Source organism: Bactrocera dorsalis, chromosome 3, assembly GCF_023373825.1.
Source record: "Bactrocera dorsalis isolate Fly_Bdor chromosome 3, ASM2337382v1, whole genome shotgun sequence".
Classification (NCBI taxonomy): domain Eukaryota; kingdom Metazoa; phylum Arthropoda; class Insecta; order Diptera; family Tephritidae; genus Bactrocera; species Bactrocera dorsalis.
In genome coordinates, this window is record NC_064305.1 from 54992013 (window position 1) to 55014024 (window position 22012).

The 22012-nt window shown below is 36.5% G+C and overlaps 1 protein-coding gene across 20 annotated transcripts in view; it reads left to right on the forward strand.

Moving 5' to 3' along the window:
- Positions 1-22012, forward strand: part of LOC105227705 (ELKS/Rab6-interacting/CAST family member 1) — a 113476-nt gene that overhangs the window by 68938 nt on the left and 22526 nt on the right. For 13 of the 20 annotated variants that reach the window (XM_049452041.1, XM_049452042.1, XM_049452029.1 and 10 more), the window contains 4 exons: positions 18548-18637; positions 19933-20178; positions 20476-20964; positions 21470-21502. In XM_049452041.1, coding sequence (XP_049307998.1) covers positions 18548-18637; positions 19933-20178; positions 20476-20964; positions 21470-21502 — 858 coding nt within the window. Of the gene's footprint in view, positions 1-6872; positions 7009-18547; positions 18638-19932; positions 20179-20475; positions 20965-21469; positions 21503-22012 lie in introns of those variants that run through there. The other 7 variants (XM_049452043.1, XM_049452032.1, XM_049452035.1 and 4 more) reach the window with 2 other exon arrangements.

Here is a 22012-nt window from a genome sequence, read left to right on the forward strand (position 1 = left end):
GCCATGGATGGACTAATATCCTAACTCAAATCTGTTTATCTGTTTATATGTTGTCTCTTCGTACTTCATTTTAAGATTTCAATGAAAAAAATCAGATGCTACTAATCTAAAAACGATTTTTTTGAATTTTTTTTAAGAAACACACCTTTTCCTTTCTGTAAGTCAGAGAGCTAGGGCAATTATATAGAATCTCATTCACGTTCTAGCAATTTCAATTCATAGTCATGACCATCGTTTTCTCATGATCGATGCTCATATCGTCTAGAAAGGTTTTTATGCCATGAGCAAAGTTCTTAACACCTAGAAGGAAACGTCGGCGACCCTCTAAAGTATACTTGTGATATGATACATATATAAATGATACCGCTCTTCCTCTTCCTATGCTTCCCCCGTGGTACTGGCGGGTACTGCGTCAAATACTTTCAGAGCTGGAGTGTTTTCATTCATACGAACGACATGATCTAGCCAGCGTAGCCGCTGTCTTTTAGTTCGCTGAACTACTTGTATGTCATTGTCGTCATATATCTCGCACAGCTCATCGTTCCATCAAATGCGATAGCCACCGTTGCCAATATGCAAAAGACCATAAGTCTTCCCCAGAACCTTTCTCTCGAAAACTCGAAACGTCTACTCATCAGATGTTGTCATCCTTCATGCCTCTGAGTGACTTATAAAATTTGGTCTTTGTTCGTCGAGAGAGGACTTTAGTTGCATCTCTTGGCAGAAATAGGGTTATGCACATCTATATAAATAATGAGAATGACTAGACGAATTGACTCACTGCCTATCTGTTCATCCCTCCGTCCGCCCGTCCTTGCAAGCTATAACATGAGTACAATTGAGATATCTAGATATAAATAAGTACGCACGTTCCTTGGAAAAAAATAACATACAAGTCGGTGGATGGGCGTAATCGGATCACCGCCACGCCCACAAAACGCCATTAACTATAAACCTACAAATTGCCAAAACTAAGCAATAAATACTAATATATAAAACTGTAATTTGGTACAGGAGATCACAGTAGTAAGGGGCACCTGTGGGCCAAAAATGTTGAAAAAGTGATTGACTATTGACCGAAAATATCGGTCAATGTGTTATATATACAACTGAAATTCAGAGAGTCTACTTTCCTGACAATAGTCATTCTATGTACCAAAAATGGCTTGAACGGGTCAATACTTCCCTGGGTCCCCATATACTCAATATATAGATTTTCTAACTTCCGGGTGACATTAAACCGCATATAGCGGCCAATATGTGAGCTAACTTAATGAAAAGTACAGAACGTGTTTTACTCATAGCACTAAATCATTATGCCTAAAAGAGATACAATTGTTCGAAAACTTGACCTAGCCCCCATATAACTATTATTGGGATTTTTGAACATCCGGCTGAATTCATCATATGATTTGTGATTGTATGTGAACATTTCTTTCGTATGTGGCATAATAATAGTCAATAGATAAAATGGGGCCGATACTACACTTACTCCCATATATTACATATAGTGATTTTCGTATATGAATATATAAAATTTCTTTGATTTCTCACTCTCGCAAAAGCATTTCCTAAGCGGGAAGACAAGACAGCATTTAATGACAGCCGTTTTGATTAAAAATTCAGTAAAATAGTTGAAATTAATTAAAATACAACACTCAATTTACAACCTAGTGTTTTTCGTTAAGTTATCAGTTAAACTCTAGTTTTTTTCGTTCAAGATTAGTGTTGCATTAAGTGAAATGTGCAAATCATGATTTGTTTAGAAAACGTTGCTATGAATTCAGTTTACCTTTACTAGCTTTGCCTTATACGATTTCTAATGCGCTATGCTGTTATTAAGCTTGTTTCCGTTATTTTAACATTTCCACACATTTGCTTTGAGTTTGAGTAATGTTCGTATTTGATTGAGCAGATTTTACTTTGTAATGCATTGTTGCCTTTTGAACTATTGCAATGATTTTGAATCTCTACAAAACTCTACTTACTATTTACATAATCAAAAAGTAATATTGTGCTATAAATAACGAAACCGAATACTGAACGAACGGCTACATTCACATACATACATACATGCACGCACGTGTTGTTTCTACTAGCGAGAGGCGACTGACAGCAGCGGCAACACAAATAAGCACACGCAGACTCACCCACTAACGAACCAACAGCCAAACCAAGCATAACGGTAAAAACGTTAACGTTAAAGAAGCAACAACAAAACGCTACTTGAACCACGTACATAGCTGAAATAAAATAACGAAAGAAAGATGATTTTTATAGTAAAATTGAAAGAGAAGCAGAGAAAAAAACGAAAAGTTGATGAAGCACGAACGAACGAACGTACGAACGAAATGAGTAATTCTTTTGTCATTTTATTGCCAAAAGATAGATTTTTCACGAAAACTTATCGATGGTTAATGGCTCCAATTAATTGGCACTGTGTGCACGGTGTAACTTTCAATGTGCCGGCACTGTTTTTTTCCATAAAGTAATTGCTTACATATTATTCTTTTATTGTTGTTCTTACGTGATATGCGAAATCAGCAGAAATAACTAAACAAATACAAAAAAAAAACATGAATCTTAAGTTATACTGAAAAATATACCTAAAAGTATAGGTAAATGTAATTGAAATTTTATTTGAAGTAATTTGCCACTGAAATCTTATGTAATTCACTCGTAGAGGCAACTAAACCGAAATCGAGCGTTATGACACACTTGCAACATGTACAGTTAATATATTTTCCATTTAATTATTAATGAATAATATTTGATAAACGATGCTGTTTACAATATCCTTTTGTAATACTTTTTGCTCATTGAAATTGATACTTGAAAGTCACTATTCGTAAGCGTCGTTTCGCTAAGTTTGCCCAGACAATTCACGTGTATGGCTTATGTATAGCTGATACCTGGAATACTTACGAAACATCTAATTGCATTGAATGTGGCCCGAAAATTTAAATGGTTAAATATGAACAGCTTAATTTGTAGACAAATAGTTAGCTTAGCACGCCCGAATAACTCCACGAAGCGAAGAACGATTAAGTTAAATGCGGCGCGAGCTGAGCCGGTGCTCATTTGCCATTATCAGCGGTCGGCAAACGGAAAGTACATTTCACACAAATACCGAATACTTGTAAAATATATTCCAAACTCCAAGCTAATTTCACTTTCACTTTTGAACTGCAGTTTTTCAAGTTACTAAAAGTATATAAAAATATATATAAATAACGACATATATATACATATATTACTTTTTGGTTTTGTATATATGACTTTTTACGTATTAATATATAAATATATATATTTACATAATTAACGATTTGTTAGCACAAAACAAACGCAGAAATTAATCAAAAAATTCAAAAAAAGGATGCTGTAAATTTCAATAATTCAAAAGCAAGTTAAACACAAAAGTATTTGAAAACACCGAAAGAAACAGTATCAGTAAATAGTTAACAGTACAAGTTGATTTTACGAAAACTCCAAATCTAATGCAACAAGTTACAAGTCGAACGCATTACTGTGGCATTATTGCCGATAGCGCGCTAGGCCCGCCTGCTAGGCATACAAGCATACAGTCAATCATACAACCACTCACTAATCGTACAGTACCCACTCATACTGCAACTTCATATATGCAGCCACTATGTCAAGACAGCCCACGTAACAACTACACTTATCCAGCCAAAAGTTGCCTTGCGTGACTGTTGAATTCACTGTTAGCTAACTGTTATGCTGTCAATATGCAAACCTGTGTGTCACAAAAATGTTATCTTCAAGTTTAGCTATTTTAGCGACTCATTTCACTCACTTAGTCACATGTTAAGCAAATACAAGCCTGGTGTAAAGAAGTACTTGGCACTACTTATCTCCTGCTGTCGCATCTTCTCCTTAAATAATCGTTAAAGCACGCACTGTCAGTAAACTGGCAGCTTATACAGTTGGCATTTACGAAAACCAATTGCAACCCTGTGACTAAGGAACAAATCCAAACTTGACAGTTTTGACACTTGCATTTGCATATTAGTTTTATTTATTGAAAAGGTTAATAATAAACTGATAAACACTCGAAAATAAGCAAAGAGACATAATCACGCACCCTCACATACACAAGCACACTGCCATTTGGAGTTAGTAAGCCACCAAAACATCTCATACACTTAGCCAAGCTCATCTGTCTTCGCATATTTCCATATTTTCATTTTCGTTATGTTTAAAAATGTTTACTTCAATTTGCTTGTGTCTGTTACATACGCGCTTTTTTGTTGTGTCTATGTCGCAAGCCGTCGCTGTCATTGTTTCCACCTCTAACTCTAATTCCAACTCTACCACTGTCTCGATTTGTTCACTTTCTGACCACACTATCTTTTTGGTATCTTTTTGGAACATTTCGCATTTCGCATTTCGAATTTCTACTTTCATTTATTTATTCTATTCAAGCGCCATAAGTACCATAAATACACATATTTTTGCACGTTCTATTCTATATGCAACTAAACTTTGCCAAACTTGAAGATTCTCCTTACAAACAAAACACATCGCACACCAATTCAACGCCCAACACTGTACAGTGCCGCAGCAATTGACGCTGCAATTAACCGTTGCGTGCTAACCGAACTCATCCACACCACCACACATACCATTGGAAGCCACAATCGTGCATTTATTGGAGCAATCTACACGCACACATACATACTCACACACAAACACACGCTCACCCAACGTTCGGCCGTTAGGCTTGAGTTCAAACTCGATCGCTTTAGCAAAGCACTTTAGTCGTACAAAAACACCAACACTGTTCAGTGTTCGTTACAAAAACGCATTATTTGTTTGAAGAAACCGTTATTGACGCTGTATACAAACTCAAAGATGCAGCAAGCAGCAAATCATGAAAGTATTTTTTGTTTCGTTTCACCTACACCACCCACAGCTGACTCAGCCACACTGAGCAGCGCAGCAGCAGAGCGAAGCTTGCCAAATAAAATTAAAAACAGCTTAAACTCACTCCAATCAATTTTGTATAATACATAAATCCTCCAAACCTTAACGATCCCCCCAAACGATGCTTTAAGTGTAAATAACTAAAATTTAAGGCGAAAATTAAGACAAAATTAAAAAAAAAAAAATATTGTAAATTAAGAAGTATTTAAAATTAGTTTCTTGCTTAAAGTTAGTGTTTGTATTTTAGCTGGGACACGCGTGTTATAGCAAAATTTCGTCAATTAAACAATTATGTAAATAGCTACAACAAAACCAAAGCAAAAGTTTTTACGTATATAACATTGAATGCAACAACAATAAGACTGAGCTGTAAAACAGCTGCATTGTATTGAAAAAATTAAAAAAAAAACAATCAAATTATAAAGTTTAAACGCAAAAGAGCGCCAAATTTTACGCTGTCCTTTAATTACTTTAAATCAAATTAAAAGCTTCAAATACAGATAAATGGAAAGCATTACAAGAAAGTTAATGGGGCCAGTAGTCCGTAAGTGTTCGCTTAAAATCTAAAATTTTGGTAATGAATATGAAGAATAGAGCAACCGAAAAGCAGTAGAAATAAAAAAACAAAAAATATCGAAAAAATCGTACAATTTACGAAAGTATTGAACAATTACAGTACAATTACCAATACCATTACCAGTACCAATACCAGTACCGAACAATTAATTAGTATGCAGTTAAATATTTTATTGATTTAGTGTGCAAGTAATTGAAAATTGTTATTGTAGTTATGATTTTGTTTGGCGCAAGTGTTTTTTTCGAATGTTCGAATATGCGAAAAAAGTTAATAAACACACATTTATAATAACTATCATATATACATATATATATATACTATATATTTAGATATATGGACTACATATAATTTCTCATAGTGCGCGCGCAAACAAGTGTGCGTGTGAGTTGAGGAGAACGCGAAGTGCTTAGTTCAAGTGCCTGAAACCGAAAGCCTACCCCGCTTTAGAGCAATAAAAACAACAAAAGTATAAAATAATGCAGTCGACTACACTTACCTAGCACCAATACAGACATACCAAAACCAATAAAAGAAATAATAAAATAAAATGTCATGAAAAAGTCACACTCTACTATTTTCCCACAAGCCAAGCAAATGAATCTGAACAGGCAAGCAAAGAATCTCTCAAACAAGCAAATAAGCAAACATCTAATCAAGCCAATCAATCAAACACCCTAACAAAAAACAAAAAACAAGAAACAAGCAAACTACCCAAGCAAAAACTCTTTCAAATCGCCCATTTCAGATGTACGGCACATACGGCCCGACTGGAAGTCCGCCACTACCCGACATAATCGGTCAGTATTACGTGCCGACCGGCTACGGGCTCGGTGTTGGTCCGCCGCCACCACCACCGAGCACCTACGACATGTTCGGCCCCACCACTTCGGCTGCCGGTTATCTATACGAGCCGACGCTAAGCAGTACTGGCCTCTATGGCCAGCATCCATCGCCTATACGTCGACGCCGTTACAGCATCGCCGGTCTGCCATCGGCCTCGATGATGAACGACTACTACGGTCTGTATGCGCCACAAATGCAGCAGTCCTCCTCTTCGAATATAGTTAACCTGTTGAATGAGGCGCACAAATCCATTTCACGCTCCTCCCAGATACTAAACCAACATGCGCGCATGCAACAGGCCACACAACCGGTAACACCGCTCTCACATTATCCCGGACGCATAATCTCCAGCTATCCAACCTTGCATCCGGGCGATACATCGCCGCCATACCTTAACGATAACCTCATGCAGATGTCGTCGAGCTTCTCATCCCAGCCGAACATGTACTTCCAACAGTATGCACCGACATCGGCGGCGGCCACAGCGGCAGCGGCCCAACAATCAGCAGCGGCGGCGGCGGCAGCAGCAGTAGCGGCACAACAAGCGGCCACCGGTGGCCATTTGGGTGGAAGGCTATTGCGGCCGGCCTACTCAGTGTCAAATTTAAATTACTTGAACTATCCGAGCAAATACACTTCAGGTGGTGTTAGTGGTATTGGTGGTAGTAGTAGTTATGCGAATCCATTCTCTCAGTCCATATTCAGTCAGACCGATTTGCCATATAGCATGAGTACGTTGTTGCAGCAACGCAATCTAATGCCATCGTTGCACGCCTCCAATCCGGCTATATCACAGTACTATCAGTACGCCACACAGGCACCGCATACGCATACGCATCCGCTTGCCTACAATTTGCAACAGCAATTTGCGGGCACACAACATTATACACACCAGCTGCCGCCCGGCGCCCAGCACCCGTCGGCGCACATCCACCACTCGGTACAGCAGCAGCTGAATCCGTTGCATCAGTACCACGTGCACCAGCAGCAGCATCACATGCAAACGCATCCACTGGCGGCGTTGCGCGAAACGAGTGGACCATTCGCGGCAACACTCACCAGCAGCGCGCTGGACGACGCGGGGCTGACTGGGCGCGCTGGCCTAAGTGCAGGCGGTGGCGTTGGTGGCGTTGGCGGTGTGGCGACTGGCGCGGCGGGCGTTGCAGCTGCGTCCGCGTACGATAGCCTCCATACAGCGCCCACATATCAGCATCATCTTTCGCATCAGCAACAACAACAGCAGCAGCAGCAACACCTCAGTCACTTAAGCCAACAGCATCTGCACCACCACCATCATCACCCCACAACATCAGCCCCATTAAGCCATACAAGCACTCCATACCATCATCACCAACACATGTCGCCATATTCGAAACTAGATTTAGACTATCCGAAACTGCCATCCGAGCACAAACGACAAGTAAGTTTCAAATTTGACGTAGATACGCTATCACTAGACTCCTAAGGTTAAGTTACCACAAACAACAAACAAGCCAAACAGCAACCGCGGCCAGTATTAACCACAAAGCGAGAAATTCTCACCAACGGCGAAGTGCGAAATTGAAGCAAAAACAAAATTCTTTAACAAATACTCGAAAATTTCCAAAACGCGTAGAATAATTGGAAGTGAAAATTAGCAAAATTTTGACGTAAGAACAATTAGCAAATACCGTTAGAACACTCTGGCAAAATTCGTAGATTGGCAGAAATCAAAATTTCCATAGCACTCGCTCGTAGCAAAGGCATAAACACGCTTGCTGTGCTTAGAAAACAAGTAATAAAAAATTAAGAAAATTTAGATTTAGCACTAATGATAAAGCATATAATGAATTAGTTGAACATAAGGAATGGGTGAAGTGCAAACACGGCGCGCGGCGAGAAAGAGGCTGCTTGCATTTACGTTGCGCATTTGGCCCCCCGGCAAATGGAGCGCGACCGCAACTGGAGACACGCCCCTCAAATGTAGGTACATACCGTATACGCTTAACATACACACACACGCATACCCACACAAACCCGAGCGTCTAGACTTACAAACGAGACGCTTGGAGTCACATTTCTCCACAGGAACAGCAAGAAATAATCGGTGAATGATTGATTGAGACCGGCGTGGCGCGCTGTGGAGTCAGCTGACTGCTGAAAAGTGCCGGAGACACTGAGACGAAGCGACGCTGCAGCGCGCCATTACCTTCGCAATAATTTCTTCACACAAACACGATTGTAGCAAAGCAAAACGAGATGGAATCCAGTCCCTACCTTCTAAACGCCATTCACCAGGCGTTTGTTAAGTCAGTTAGCCAGTCTGTTAGTTAGTTAGTTAGATGTTTAGTTGATTTGTTTGTGTACTGAGCCCTCCGTCGTACTACTCTACAGCTCCCAAAGCAACAACATGCGACTAACATCACAGGAGTACGTATATTGCTCGTATATAAAACGTACAAAAAGGATAATAAACAATTTGAAGCGAAGTGTTTTCACATATCATGCGCATACTCGTACATACATACTTACATATGGTATATACATATAATTGCAAAACCTACCAAATACATTCCAATAATCTAGCCAAACTCGTGAATATCACGAAAATAAACGAAGGCCAATCCAAGGCAAAGTGTTAAATCTATCTAAAAATCTTTATATCCTCGCATAATATCATTGTACAATATTATGCAACATAGATGTGTATGTAGTAAAGTACTCATTATTCACACACCTATACTCGTACTACTTATATAGCGTTATACTCGTAAAATTGGTGCTAACGAAGGCATTTAGTCGTTTTGGCAGGCGCGTCTTAGGCAAATATTTAGCTAATGAATAGTCGATGTAATCAAAATTCATATATACAGATGTACATATATATATACATATACATATATATCTAGTTAGAAACAGAACGCCAATGAGTCTAAACTGAAACCCTGCTGATAAGCGTTAATCTCCTGAGCCGAATGTCGGCGTAAATCTCTAAAGTGTTCAAAGACCCTTAATGTAGATTTTTTGTAGCTGATAAGGTATGCAGGAGTTCTAAGGTAAACGATGAATATCCCTTTATTTATTGTCATTCAAGCTAAGGTTAAATTAGAGATGCCATACCAATCCAGGTCGGTTTATTAGAGAGTTAGTTTGATTAAATCGACCCGCGGTTCCATCAGCCTTTATTCCTAGAGTTGGGACTGTTCAAGAATGAAATACTACTGTTACTAAGATACGAAATTGTGAATTTATTGGGAGAATTACTGGGCATGGTTAACTAATTGGAAACTATGTTGCCCGTAAAGTTCTATCAATTATGGCACCTATAATTTAATCTTTAGTTGAATAATTCCATAATCATTTCGATGTTATTTTTACCTGAAATTCACTTTCAAAGTTGTTGAACTAGGTTTGCTTATTTTATGAGTCCCCCTTCAGTTCAGTAATTTCTAGTTCTTAGTATTTTTCCATTGATTCTTTGATGTCATCGCTCTCACTCTTCACCACTCAATCAAATTCCAAGTTCAACTATTGAAAATTTACATTCACTCACCCTCTCTATAAATGAAACCCTTTTATGGTACTCTAAAAGGTCAAATACTCTTTTTAATTCTGTGTTGTTCTATATGGTTCAACAGTTAGAAAAGTAAAAGTGCAAGACTGCAAACATACCGATTTTGATTACTCCCAGAACTTTAGAAACCAACATTAAATTTGATCAAATAACAGCTCACTCTACATCCTGCACCCTTATGGCTCTAGTTTTCTTAGTTAATTTAAATCTTATTTAGCAAAATTTGAAATTGAGTACGAAAAAGAGTAATTTTTATAAAATTGCTGTTATTCAGTTCAAAAATATTTGAAACTCCAAAAAAATTATGGGATTTTGTGGTAGTAAACGGATTAGCGTCAATTTCGATATAAACAATATTTGAGTATCAGAACTAATATAAAAATGCAACTCTGTGTCGTATGCGCATGATTTTTGAAAGCTTTGACATAGTTTTTCATTTGAGTCATTTTATTTTGGAGAATCTATAATAGCATAAGATAAAGCAACTACTTTTAAGCAAAATTAGTAATAATTAGTTCAACTGAATTACAAAAGAAAAAAGAAAAAGTTAAAATAAATAAAAAGAAATACGTAGAAAGCTGAGAAGGAAGAGCAAAGAAGACCGAGGAAAAGAGTAAAACACCAATTCGATGTGCCATGCCATTTTCGTGTATTACCGACTTACATATAAATATGTATAAATATAAGAGGCATAAGCTGTAGAAGAATGCTTAGCAAATCTTTACTATTATAATGTAGTTACTGAACTTATTGAGCATTTCTTATAAGTATTTACTTAGTTAAAGTGTGTACAAATGAATTTTTCCCAATTTATTGTTGTACAAAGGGAAATTTGTGCGCGAAATTTACTGAATTAAAAGTCCACCAGCATTTATTACTTTTACTTAATTATATACTTAATTATTTGTATGTATATTGAAGTGACAGAGAAAGGGAAATTATTACTGTAAAACAAAGAGAAAATGAGATTAAGTTGAATTGAAGCCGTTGCAGAGAACTCAGGACAATTTTCACAAAATTAAAATGACAAAAGAAAAAACAAAAAACAAAAAGTTTGAGAAATTTCGAAAACTAAAAACAAAAGTGAAATAAATTAATAAGTAAAGACTTTTGCTAATAAATGCGTTTAACTGCCCGGCAAAACGCGCTGCAAGCAACACAAAATTTCAAAGCGAAAAATAAGCAAAATGCTTGATGAATTAAAGCAGAAAAAGCAAATGCAAAAATCGCTAAACTGCACCAAAAACGCAAAGCAAAGCAAAGCAAAACCATTAAGACTGTATATATGAATATAGAGAAAATATTTGAAAATGTATTAAAAAATGTTAAATACTTTCATTGTTCAATTGGAAAATTGTTAATATTTAGATTAAGCTTAAGCGTGAATTTTAATTCCATTTCCACTACGGAATAATGACGTTTTACTTAAAGCATTACTTTATATAGACTACTTTCTGCAAAACTAAATTACAGAAGCAAAATTAAAAGAAATTAGATTTAACTAAGAAACTTATTACAATTCAAAATTGAATCAAAAATTAAATATTTTAATTATGTAAATTGTTAACTCTTAAAAAGTGCATTGGATCTTAACACTAAAAAATCATTGAGAACTGTCACTAAGTGCTTTCAAATCGTATAGTTTTCATGCAATTCCGCAACTTGAGCGCTGTGATCACAATAGGCATTTTATGTGACTGATTGAATATGAGAGGGTTCTGAATGGCCAGAGAAGACCCCTTAACTTTTTTTTATTTCGAAAAGATTGCAAAGTGTGATCCATTTCGAAGTTCCATACTTTTTAAAGAAAAAACACAGAAACCTCAAATTTAATAGGGTATGTTTATGGTATTATCATTTGAAAGGACACTCTTTGGCATATATTTTTTGAAGATCTCGGTTGATTCCAATGTCGCTCGAGCCATATCCCCAGATGCGAAAGCAAATTGCAGCCCAATGATGCAATTTTGCCATATTTTTCTTTCATTTGTATCACGGTGAATCAGCCGATTATGAGCTCGCGCGATAACCAGTTGACACAGTGCTTTCCGATATCGAGATAATCTTGATTGCTATGTCCAACACTTTCAGAACACTTTCAATTATTTAAGGCTTTCAATAGACCTCAGTTCGGTGTTTTTTCCAGCAAACATTCACCTGTGTTCTGACAAAAACCAACATGTCGCTGAGGCATAGTATACTCATGTCCAAACCATTCACTTGATACCATTAGATTATTTTATTTATTTGGTATAAATTCATTTTATCGCCATTCAAAACCAATTTGTGGATTTTTTAATGTCTTCCTGCGTTACCGTCTTTTGTTGGACGTCCCTGCGCTCATCGCCTGAGAGTTTGCGTTTCAATACTTCCTAGATCTTTTATCGATTTTTGGCAATATCTCTTTAGAGTTACAAGGCAAGTAGTGACAGTTCTGAAGACACATTTCTTCACTTACATTCAAATCGGTATTAAATTTATGCAAGAAAACAAAAAACTTCCTTTTACAAATAAGTAAGCGTTTAATAATAAATTATTTAGCAAATTAAATTTAATAAAATTAAAAAAATAAATAAGAAACATTCAATTTACAGCAAATACAAATTTTTTCCCCAGCTAGAGTGTGATTAGTAATGAAGGTCAATTACAAAAAGTAATGTAATGTTGTTCATAATGCAATGCAGACGTTGATGTATTTGAAGTAAAACTCAAAAATATTTAAAAAACACTAAACATTAAAGAAAAATATGTATAAAAGTAGGCAATTAACTCAAATTTAATGCAATGTGAGCGTATGTGCTGAGAATTGGCACACAAATATGTATGGTATTAACATATAATGTTTAGTAATTAAGTAATTAGATTGTGTGGAAGAAATATGCTGGCCAGTGAAGGTTGAAAACTTCAATAACAAAATTTAATATTTATTGCTGCTTGTTACAATGCATAATGTATTATTAATGAAAATTATTTACCTAATCAAAGTATTTTACTTCCAATTAAATATATGAAACAACTTACTCTTAAAGCCCCAATGTGGGTAATGCATATTGCATATAATTAGTATGCATATTATGGGACCCCGTTATTCTAATTAAGACACTTTACTGCCCTAACTATATACTAAACAAACATATATATATTTATTATGCTGAAAGCTGAATCACAAACACGCCGCGTGACTTAAATTTAAAAGTACCAAAAACACAATTTTAAATATCCCAAGCCCAGCCTGAGTTACTTTGCAGCATTTTTGAAAATATACCAAAATAATAGGCAGCCCATAAGAGAGAATTGAGACCTAGAGAAGTTAAATTCCTCATTAAGCAGTTTGTGAATCATTAAAATGGTATAACCTCTAGCTACTGGATGTGTACTGATAACGGCAGCCTTTTGTATTTATACGAGTTATTTGTTCGATTCGCCACTCACAAAAGATTAAGATTAGATTAGAAATATGCGAAAGCAAACGAGAGATATAGTCGTAATCAGTCGATCAAAACATAAAGCCTAATATGTAACTTATTTTACTTGCTAAGTTTTACTGTGTTAGGCTTTACAAGCAGGCAGTAACTAGACTCACAGAAGGTGGCTCGGTTAATATCAACTAGGTATATTGAAATAGAAAGAAACGAAAAGCCAGACACGTTGTCCCGCTGCAGTGCAGCTGGGAACATAATTTAGAACATTGTTGCTACGTCGAGAATTGTTTGAAGCAATGAACCCTTCCGGAACCCTCAGTTCTTGAAACACGGGCAACACAGGGTAAACAAATTTATTTTGGGTTATGGTTAACGGTGGACAGATTAAAAAGCTTCTACTTTTGGGCAAAAGGGATCTTTGCAATAATGTAGGAGTCATCACAGGGCTCCTATCCTTAAGATGCCACCTTCTGAAAATTGGAATAACAGAATGCAGGGCATGCGCGGAGAATGATGGGACGTTGGAACATTATCTTTGCGTATGCTCAGCTTTCAATGGGATGTGACGGAATATTTTCCACGGCTACCAAAGCTCCAACTTAAGAGACATTGGACAGCTGGGATAGAAAAGAATCCAAATCTACTAAGTTGCTGTATAAAGCTTAATTTGGTTACCATTCGAGACCATTATGGCCCAAATGATGGCCTAAGTATCGTGCTTCTGCGCCTCCCTTTTCCACCAACCAACCAATTTCACTCATTTTGATACTTTCGAAAAAAACACTATCCAAATTTCCCACTTATGGGAGAGGAAAACCACAAATTTTATTAAAACTCCTGAGTTGGTAGCACTATCAGATAGATGTTTTTAAAATCAGATATTCAGCTTCTGAAGTTTGTAGAACGTATTATGTGATTTCTAGCCTAGCAGTAATCTTAAGATTATGTACCATGTAATTTTAAGACACACAGATGGTGCTGTGAAAAACTGACAAAGTTAACCGGTAGATCAACTACCGGTTAAATTTGAAGATGGTTTACTTGTAAATAGCTGGTTTTGAAATGGAAATGTCTTTTAAGAGATATCTGCACAGATGACACCGAATCCTGAAGTGACTTGTACAAAATCCCACAAGCTACCTAAAAGGGAAAAGCAACTAGTTTCTTGAACCATTTTGCATCGAACTTTTCAGAAGCAGCTACGCCTGTCAAATCCTAGGCACTTGTTGCAATTGGCGTTTCTACTGGCCTTTTCTACCCTTTCTCAAGTCGGATCCTATCGAACTGGTTGCCACACATTCTTTAGTTGGGAGACCTGCCAGCTCATCTCCATTGACTTAATGATTAATTTTAAGTGCTGCCTGAAAACCCGGGAACGATAGTTTACACCAACTTAGATTATTATATTGGTCATTGTTCTCTCTCGACCGGCTGGATTAAATTTATTGTTTACTCACTTTTTAAATTCCTTAAGTTCATACTATTAGCAACGACATTCAACGATAATTCTTCGAATCTCAAAAGTGTAGAATCTAGACAATTGGCTGAAAGGCAACTTCTTAACGAAATCGGCAATTTACCCAATCGAATAAAAACTTAGGAAAATATACATAAACACATACAAAGTTTGCAAACTGTAAAAACAAATACAAAAACAAAAACGAAAAAAAAGAAAAAATCTCTGCATTCGCATACAAATATATCTAATACAATAATACTCGTACTCGTTAATAGCTCAGACTAGCCAATAAATCAGTGTATTCGTATACTTACAAGTACATACGTACACGCATACATACAGACAGAAAAACTTGCATTTAAACAAAAGTACCCGCAGCGGTGCTGATACTATTTAGGTATAAGCTGACTGTTATTCTTTTTTGATTAGCATATACAATATTTCATACTTATATATACATATACGTACTACACGTATACATACATACATACATATTTACAAGTGTAATAGCAGATTTACATAGCTGATATTGATTGCCATAAGAAAGATGCCGAAATGTGAAACTATCTACACAATAATTGAATGAAACAAGTTGATAAAAAAAGTTGTATATACACTCATACATATATATTATATATATATATATATGTACTTACAAGCACGCATACATACATATGGTGGAGTTACAAGTAAACGCATAGCAAATGTCTATAATCTTGAAATAAGTTTCGATATATGTAAGTAATGATTACCAGCTCTGTGTGAGCACACAAATCGCAGATTAAACAAATGAGTTGACCAACACGCGATATTGCCTCTGTAACGGCGCTTGATGCCTAGTTGAGGCTCAGTAATGGGTTCCCAGAATAAACTTTTGCAAGTTTTTGAGATTTCACACTAGTTTATCGAAATACCGGATATATTTCGGATATATTTGACAACACCAAGTCGAGTAAATCATTTCTCCACTTTTTCTTACAAGCATACTGTAGTTCCTTATCCTTATACTGCAATAAACTGGTATCGAATATATTCGAAACCATTACGTTACTCAACGCCAAAGACTTTCATTGTCTTCAATGTTTATTACAACCAAGATGCTGGATACTGCATTTGTTGCTTTCTTTACATTACAAACCGTTTTGGAAGATACAGATTATTATTTCTGACACCGAAGAATTCCACGATTCCAAATGCGAGTTAACAAACTCGGACATACCATAGTTAGTAACTGAATTTTCAAGACATGCCTCGCAAAAATTTTGTGGCGATCTTCAATTTTATTTTTGATTATTGAACTACACCTAAAAGCGAGTTCGCTATGCTACCTAAAACAAGGGATGTTTTTTTAAGACATGGGTTTTCAAGGGGAAATTAAACGCATATAATTTAATGTCAAAAGTTTAGCCTTTTTATAAGGATAAGGGCTAACCGTTATGTTTTAAAATTGATTTCGGTAAAGTTAGAGTCGTGTTTGGTTCCAATAAGTTCCAGCCGAGAGGCCCAATTTTCGACCGCTCTCTGGAGCGATGGGGGCCGAGAGGCCTCATTTTCGACCACTTTCTGCAGCAATTGTGGCCATATGTCAGCAGTAACGTGCCGAATATTCTCTTCCAAAGCGTCAATCGTTTCGGGTTTGCTGAGCCCACAGGCCCACTATAGGAGATATCTATCAGCATTACCCATTGACTATCACATTATGGCCGCCTTCAAAGAGTGATTTTTTGTGGATGTAACGTCGTCTTAGAAATGTCTTCGAGACTATCATCACTCTAAATCTGACAATTTGGCTTATTGATATACACATTCAACCAAAAGTGAGCTTCAGCGTTGAAGAAAATTTTCATGTGAAATTCACGATGGGTAGCCATCTCATTTCACCGAACGTGCGATGCGCTTGATTCTCGTTTGGCTTCAACTCTTTCACGAATCGATTTTGTAAGTCCGTCGAAGATCTTTCCGTGAAATCTGCCATAAAATGAAAGGCCACAGCTCCAATATTTACGCGCGTTGGCGGATAGAATCATTCGAGTTTTTTTCAATACTCTGCCACACAGCAGTGAAAGCATCTTCAGTGCTGTATGGTGTCTCCGAGTTTGCGCATTATCCAGTAGAGTAAACGTCGTTCGAAACCGATTTAGAGTTGCTCGAACCATCAACTATGTTGGGTTTTTATATCGACCGAATATTGAATGCAGCGTGCGATATAAAGGCGAAGTTCCTTCGAAGTTCCTACGCTTTTTTTTTTAAGAAAAACATAAAAACTTCACACTTAATGGATAATGTTTATTATCATTCGAAAGACATTCTTTGGCATTTATTTTTTGAAGATTATCTCTCTCAAATGTGAGTCGCGGCTACGTTGCAGATGGTCCCATCCGTTGAGTTCAATTTTCGATGACTCGTTCGATCATTTGAACCGGTAACTGGGGAATGGCACGCGTGATGTTTTGCTCCAAACTCTAAATGATTAATGAAGATGGTAAAACTCCGAGTAACCGACATGCTACGACAGCAATTATTGAGTGATTATTGAGATTCTATGAGTGTCTCTCCAGTACAAAAGGCTTTCAATCAAATTTCAACCGCTTGAATTCAGAATCCCACATTTCTAAGAGTTCCTTTACGTGAAAGTGTTTGCTTCTCAACATAACCTACATTTCTTGTAATAGTCATCGGTATTCAAAATTGTCTTTATAGAGCCAATGTCGCGTAGTGATTTGTGTGTCATTTTCAAAGTAACTAACTGAGGCATTTATTAATTAAATATTATATTATATTACAAAGCAGTATTTATAATATACTTATACTTATATACATGCTATGCATACATATACATATACGCTGAGTTAGAACAAAAAAAAAACAAAGAAAAAGAAAAACAAAAAATAATATTGTAATTAAAACTGCTAATAAACAACAATAAAAACAAAAAAACATATTATAAATAATCTTCAAACTTTATTGAAATATAATAAAAAATAAAAGTAAATAAAAAACCTAAACAAAATATTTCATACATTTTGGCAAAGCTTACTCTGTATGTAGTACCACTACACCAACAAAGAAATTTATGATTTGAGAAAACACACACACTTCAGCACTTTTGATGCGATCAGTCACACACACACACATACCAATTATAGACACAGTTTTCTAAACGAAATAAGCATTCACGACAAACAAAATTTCCAAACACCCGAACACCAAGCGACAACCGAAGACTTCGGTTTTACACAATTGGACATTGTAAAGAGCACAAGTGCACATTTGTTAACATTGCAAAAAATACATATATGAAATGTTTGTAAACTCTCTTTCAAGCGAGCAAGAACTTCCACTCACAACACCGCGTTCAAGCCGAAAAAAACACAATCTCATAATCGAATGCACAGAGAGTCATATACAACAGCAAAAATTTCATTACTTTCCATAAATTACACACACTTCTCCTCATAATGCCGCCATTAAATGCGCGCGGCGTATTCATCCATCTCTATCTCTATCTCGCTCTCTCTAACTCTCTGTCACTCGAACATTAAACTTTCAAAGCATTTTCATCGATTTCATATGCCATACGCCGCTCTGACGGTGCATTCTACAAACTCTGCTCATCGCCATTCAACGTTAGCGAACCCAAATTGCCCCTTTTTAGCAACCAACACACATATGAACTCATTATATAAGAGTAATGCTAATGTAATGCAATTTATTTTTTCCAAATTCTACCTTGATTGGCTTTTAAGTTGGACGAATTCCGTCTTGAAATACAAAGAAGGGATCAAGAAATATTGGCGATGGCGGCCAAAATGAAAACTTTGGAAGAGCAACATCAGGTAAAGGATCGACTTCATTTTTCTGTTCTACATATGTACATGTAAGGCTGTGTTCACATAAGCACCGCCTCAGCTTAACCCTTTGGTGAAGAATGCTTGGTACGAATTGAAAGAATTAAAAAACTAAAATTTTATGTGGGAAAAGCTTTAAGCTTTAAGATTAAGTCGTTTGCATTAACCAAATATGATATTTTTACGAGGAATACCAGAAGAAATGATTTCAACTAACTGTAAACACTGAATGTGGTGAATTTCAGGATCATCAATATTCTAGCGCTTAACCAAATATAAAAACACATTTGAAAAAAAACTTAAAGATTTCATTAAAGCATAATTCAATATAATATCGTACAGTAGATGAATAGACATGGCGTAAATATTCGGAATAAACGGCCATCTTTTGGCTCTACCGAGATTTGCTCACTTTAAGGGGGTATTCTAGTCTAGGTAATTTTTAAAGTGTTGTACAAAAAAGGCAATTCATATTTTACTATCCATTTTTTTATTAGTTATTTTTTTTTTATTTTTAAAAGAGTAGAGAAAAAAATTAAAAACTAAAAAAGTAAAAAATTTCAAAAATTATGAGCTGACGAAGTGGGTGGTCTCTAAAAATTTCAACGTGACCATGCCCATGATTTCAACCCTCCTAGTTATCTGAAACCAAAAAAAAAGGTTATTACTCTAGAATAATGTCGCAATAGCCGGAGCTACGAAAAAGTGGGAAAAAATTGTTTCACAAAATGGCGACTGCCTGAAAAAAAAAAAGTTTTTTTGGATCTCTTTTTCTGACTATTTCGAATTTTTTAAAAATAATAAAAACAAAAATTTGGGGATGGGGCTAGTTCCAACCATAGACAAGCCTATAAAAAAGACTCTATAAAAATTTCAAGTAAATCGGTCCAACAGAACCTGAGAAAACGTGGGTATCGTTCCGAAAAAGTCGGTTTTGAGAAAAACGAGTTTAAAGTTTCGCGTTCCGGCCGAACCAGTTTGGATGCCGGGTCAGAAAAACTCCCATATCTTCGAAAATAGTTTGAATTTTGAAAAATCCTCTTGTACACATATTCTTGAATAGTTTGAAAATATAAAAAAAATCGATTTTTTTTAATCTCTAGACTAGAATATCCCCTTAAGTTTTGAATTTCAGTAAAAATAAGTTAAATGCTACAAAATTATAAAACTTGCAAGCGAAACCATGATCATCACTTAAGGTTGAAGCGGTGTGAACATAACCTACAATTATGCGTATCCATAATACCATAAATTTGAAAAAATCATGCTTATAAAATTTGTAGGACTATCAGCGGCACATAGCGGTTCTGAAGGAGTCGCTATGTGCCAAGGAGGAGCACTACAATATGCTGCAGACTGATGTTGAGGAGTTGCGCGCCCGCCTGGAGGAGAAAAACCGCTTGATCGAGAAGAAGACACAAGGCACGCTACAAACGGTGCAGGAACGGAATCGTCTGACTAGTGAACTCACCGAATTGAAGGATCACATGGAGATTAAGGACCGCAAAATCAACGTGTTACAGCGAAAGGTGCACTATAATACAGAAACATATACCACAACACCACCACGCTCTACAGCCACATCACTACTCACCTCAACTCAAACATACACTGAGCTCTAAGCCACTTACATGATACATAGTTTGTTAAACTATTCACTCAACTACTACTGTTAAACAAACAAAATCTGCAAAATAAACTAATGAAAAATAACTTTTTTCTTTACTTTTATTTCCCATTGGTCTTCCACATTTGCGTTGCTTTGGTTTGTTCTCTCGTTTTGTGTTTTTTTTGTCGTTTTGTACCCAACTATGCGTCACCAATAGATTGAGAATCTCGAGGATCTGCTCAAGGAGAAGGATAATCAGGTGGATATGGCGCGGGCACGTCTGTCGGCAATGCAGGCTCATCACAGTAGCTCCGAGGGCGCTCTCACAAGTCTCGAAGAGGCCATTGGTGACAAAGAGAAACAAATGGCCCAACTGCGAGAACAGCGAGATCGTGCCGAACATGAAAAGCAAGAGGAGCGCGAATTACATGAGCGTGAAATTGCCGATTACAAAATCAAGCTGCGCGCACTCGAGAGCGAAGTGGAGAAATTGAATACACGCCTGGAGCGTGCAGTCACCGAACGTGAGCGCTTGGAAATCAAATTGGAGGCGTCACAAAGTGAATTGGGCAAATCGAAGGCGGAGCTGGAGAAGGCCACCTGCGAGATGGGACGCAGCAACGCCGACTGGGAGTCCACCAAACAGCGCATCGCCCGTCTCGAATTGGAGAACGAACGCTTGAAACACGATCTGGAACGTTCACAGGTACTGGCATGTATTTAAGTAGGCACTCAAGCCGTTACCAAAAATCGGTTAGGTGCTCTTTCTTGCTCTTGATTTCTCAGAACCTATAATTAACTACAGTTTTATGTATATGCGATATAAATACTTATGCGTTCGATGTTCTATATCCCAAAGAAATACTAGCCTAATTACATAAATGCATACTCAACCTGTTACCGAATCGAATGATATCAACTACTTACTAAAACTATAACAATTATTTAGGTGTTAAACTATTATAAAGATATGAAACCAATACTACCTGCATATATTATATATTATATTTACCTCTAATAATACTCAATTTACTTACTTATATACTATATATGATACATGTGTGTTTTTGAAGCAATAACGTTTTTACTGTGCTATTATTATTATTATTTACATGTACACATTTACTCCACTCAACCACCTATGTACCTATGTATCTACAACTATGTTCTACTACTATTACCACCTACTACTATAACTACCACCATAATAGCTGCAGCTAGAAGAACAGACCACACTACATAAAGTAAGATTTTTTCTATGAAATCCCTAAGAATTCATCATTTTTTAATTAACTTTAGTTCACGAATAGCATTAAAGTTTAAGTAAACCTTTCAAACGATCACGCTACCGATCATAACAGACTTCGTAACTGCTTTACTGCAACTGCGAGTGGAATTGTAGATCGGCTATTCGCCGAATGGTCGAACAGTTGGATGTGTGTGACTACAGTTTCACTCGTTGCTTTGCGCTTGGAGTTCGTGCGTTGAAATCGCATGCGAGTATTGCTCGTATTGCTAACGAACGAGCGCTTATGAGAGCAATTACGAACCCGTTATGATATGTCACGCTTAATTGCACTGTATATAGAGAATTAGTAGTTGCTAAAAGTATTTACAAATATTCCTGTTGTTTTGATGAAGAAAAGTTCAGAATTTTTTTCGTGTACTAACCAAATAGGTCAGGACTCTAATTATACTAAAACTTTAGAACTATTTAACCTTTGCCGAAGTTTATATGCAAATAATTGATATTT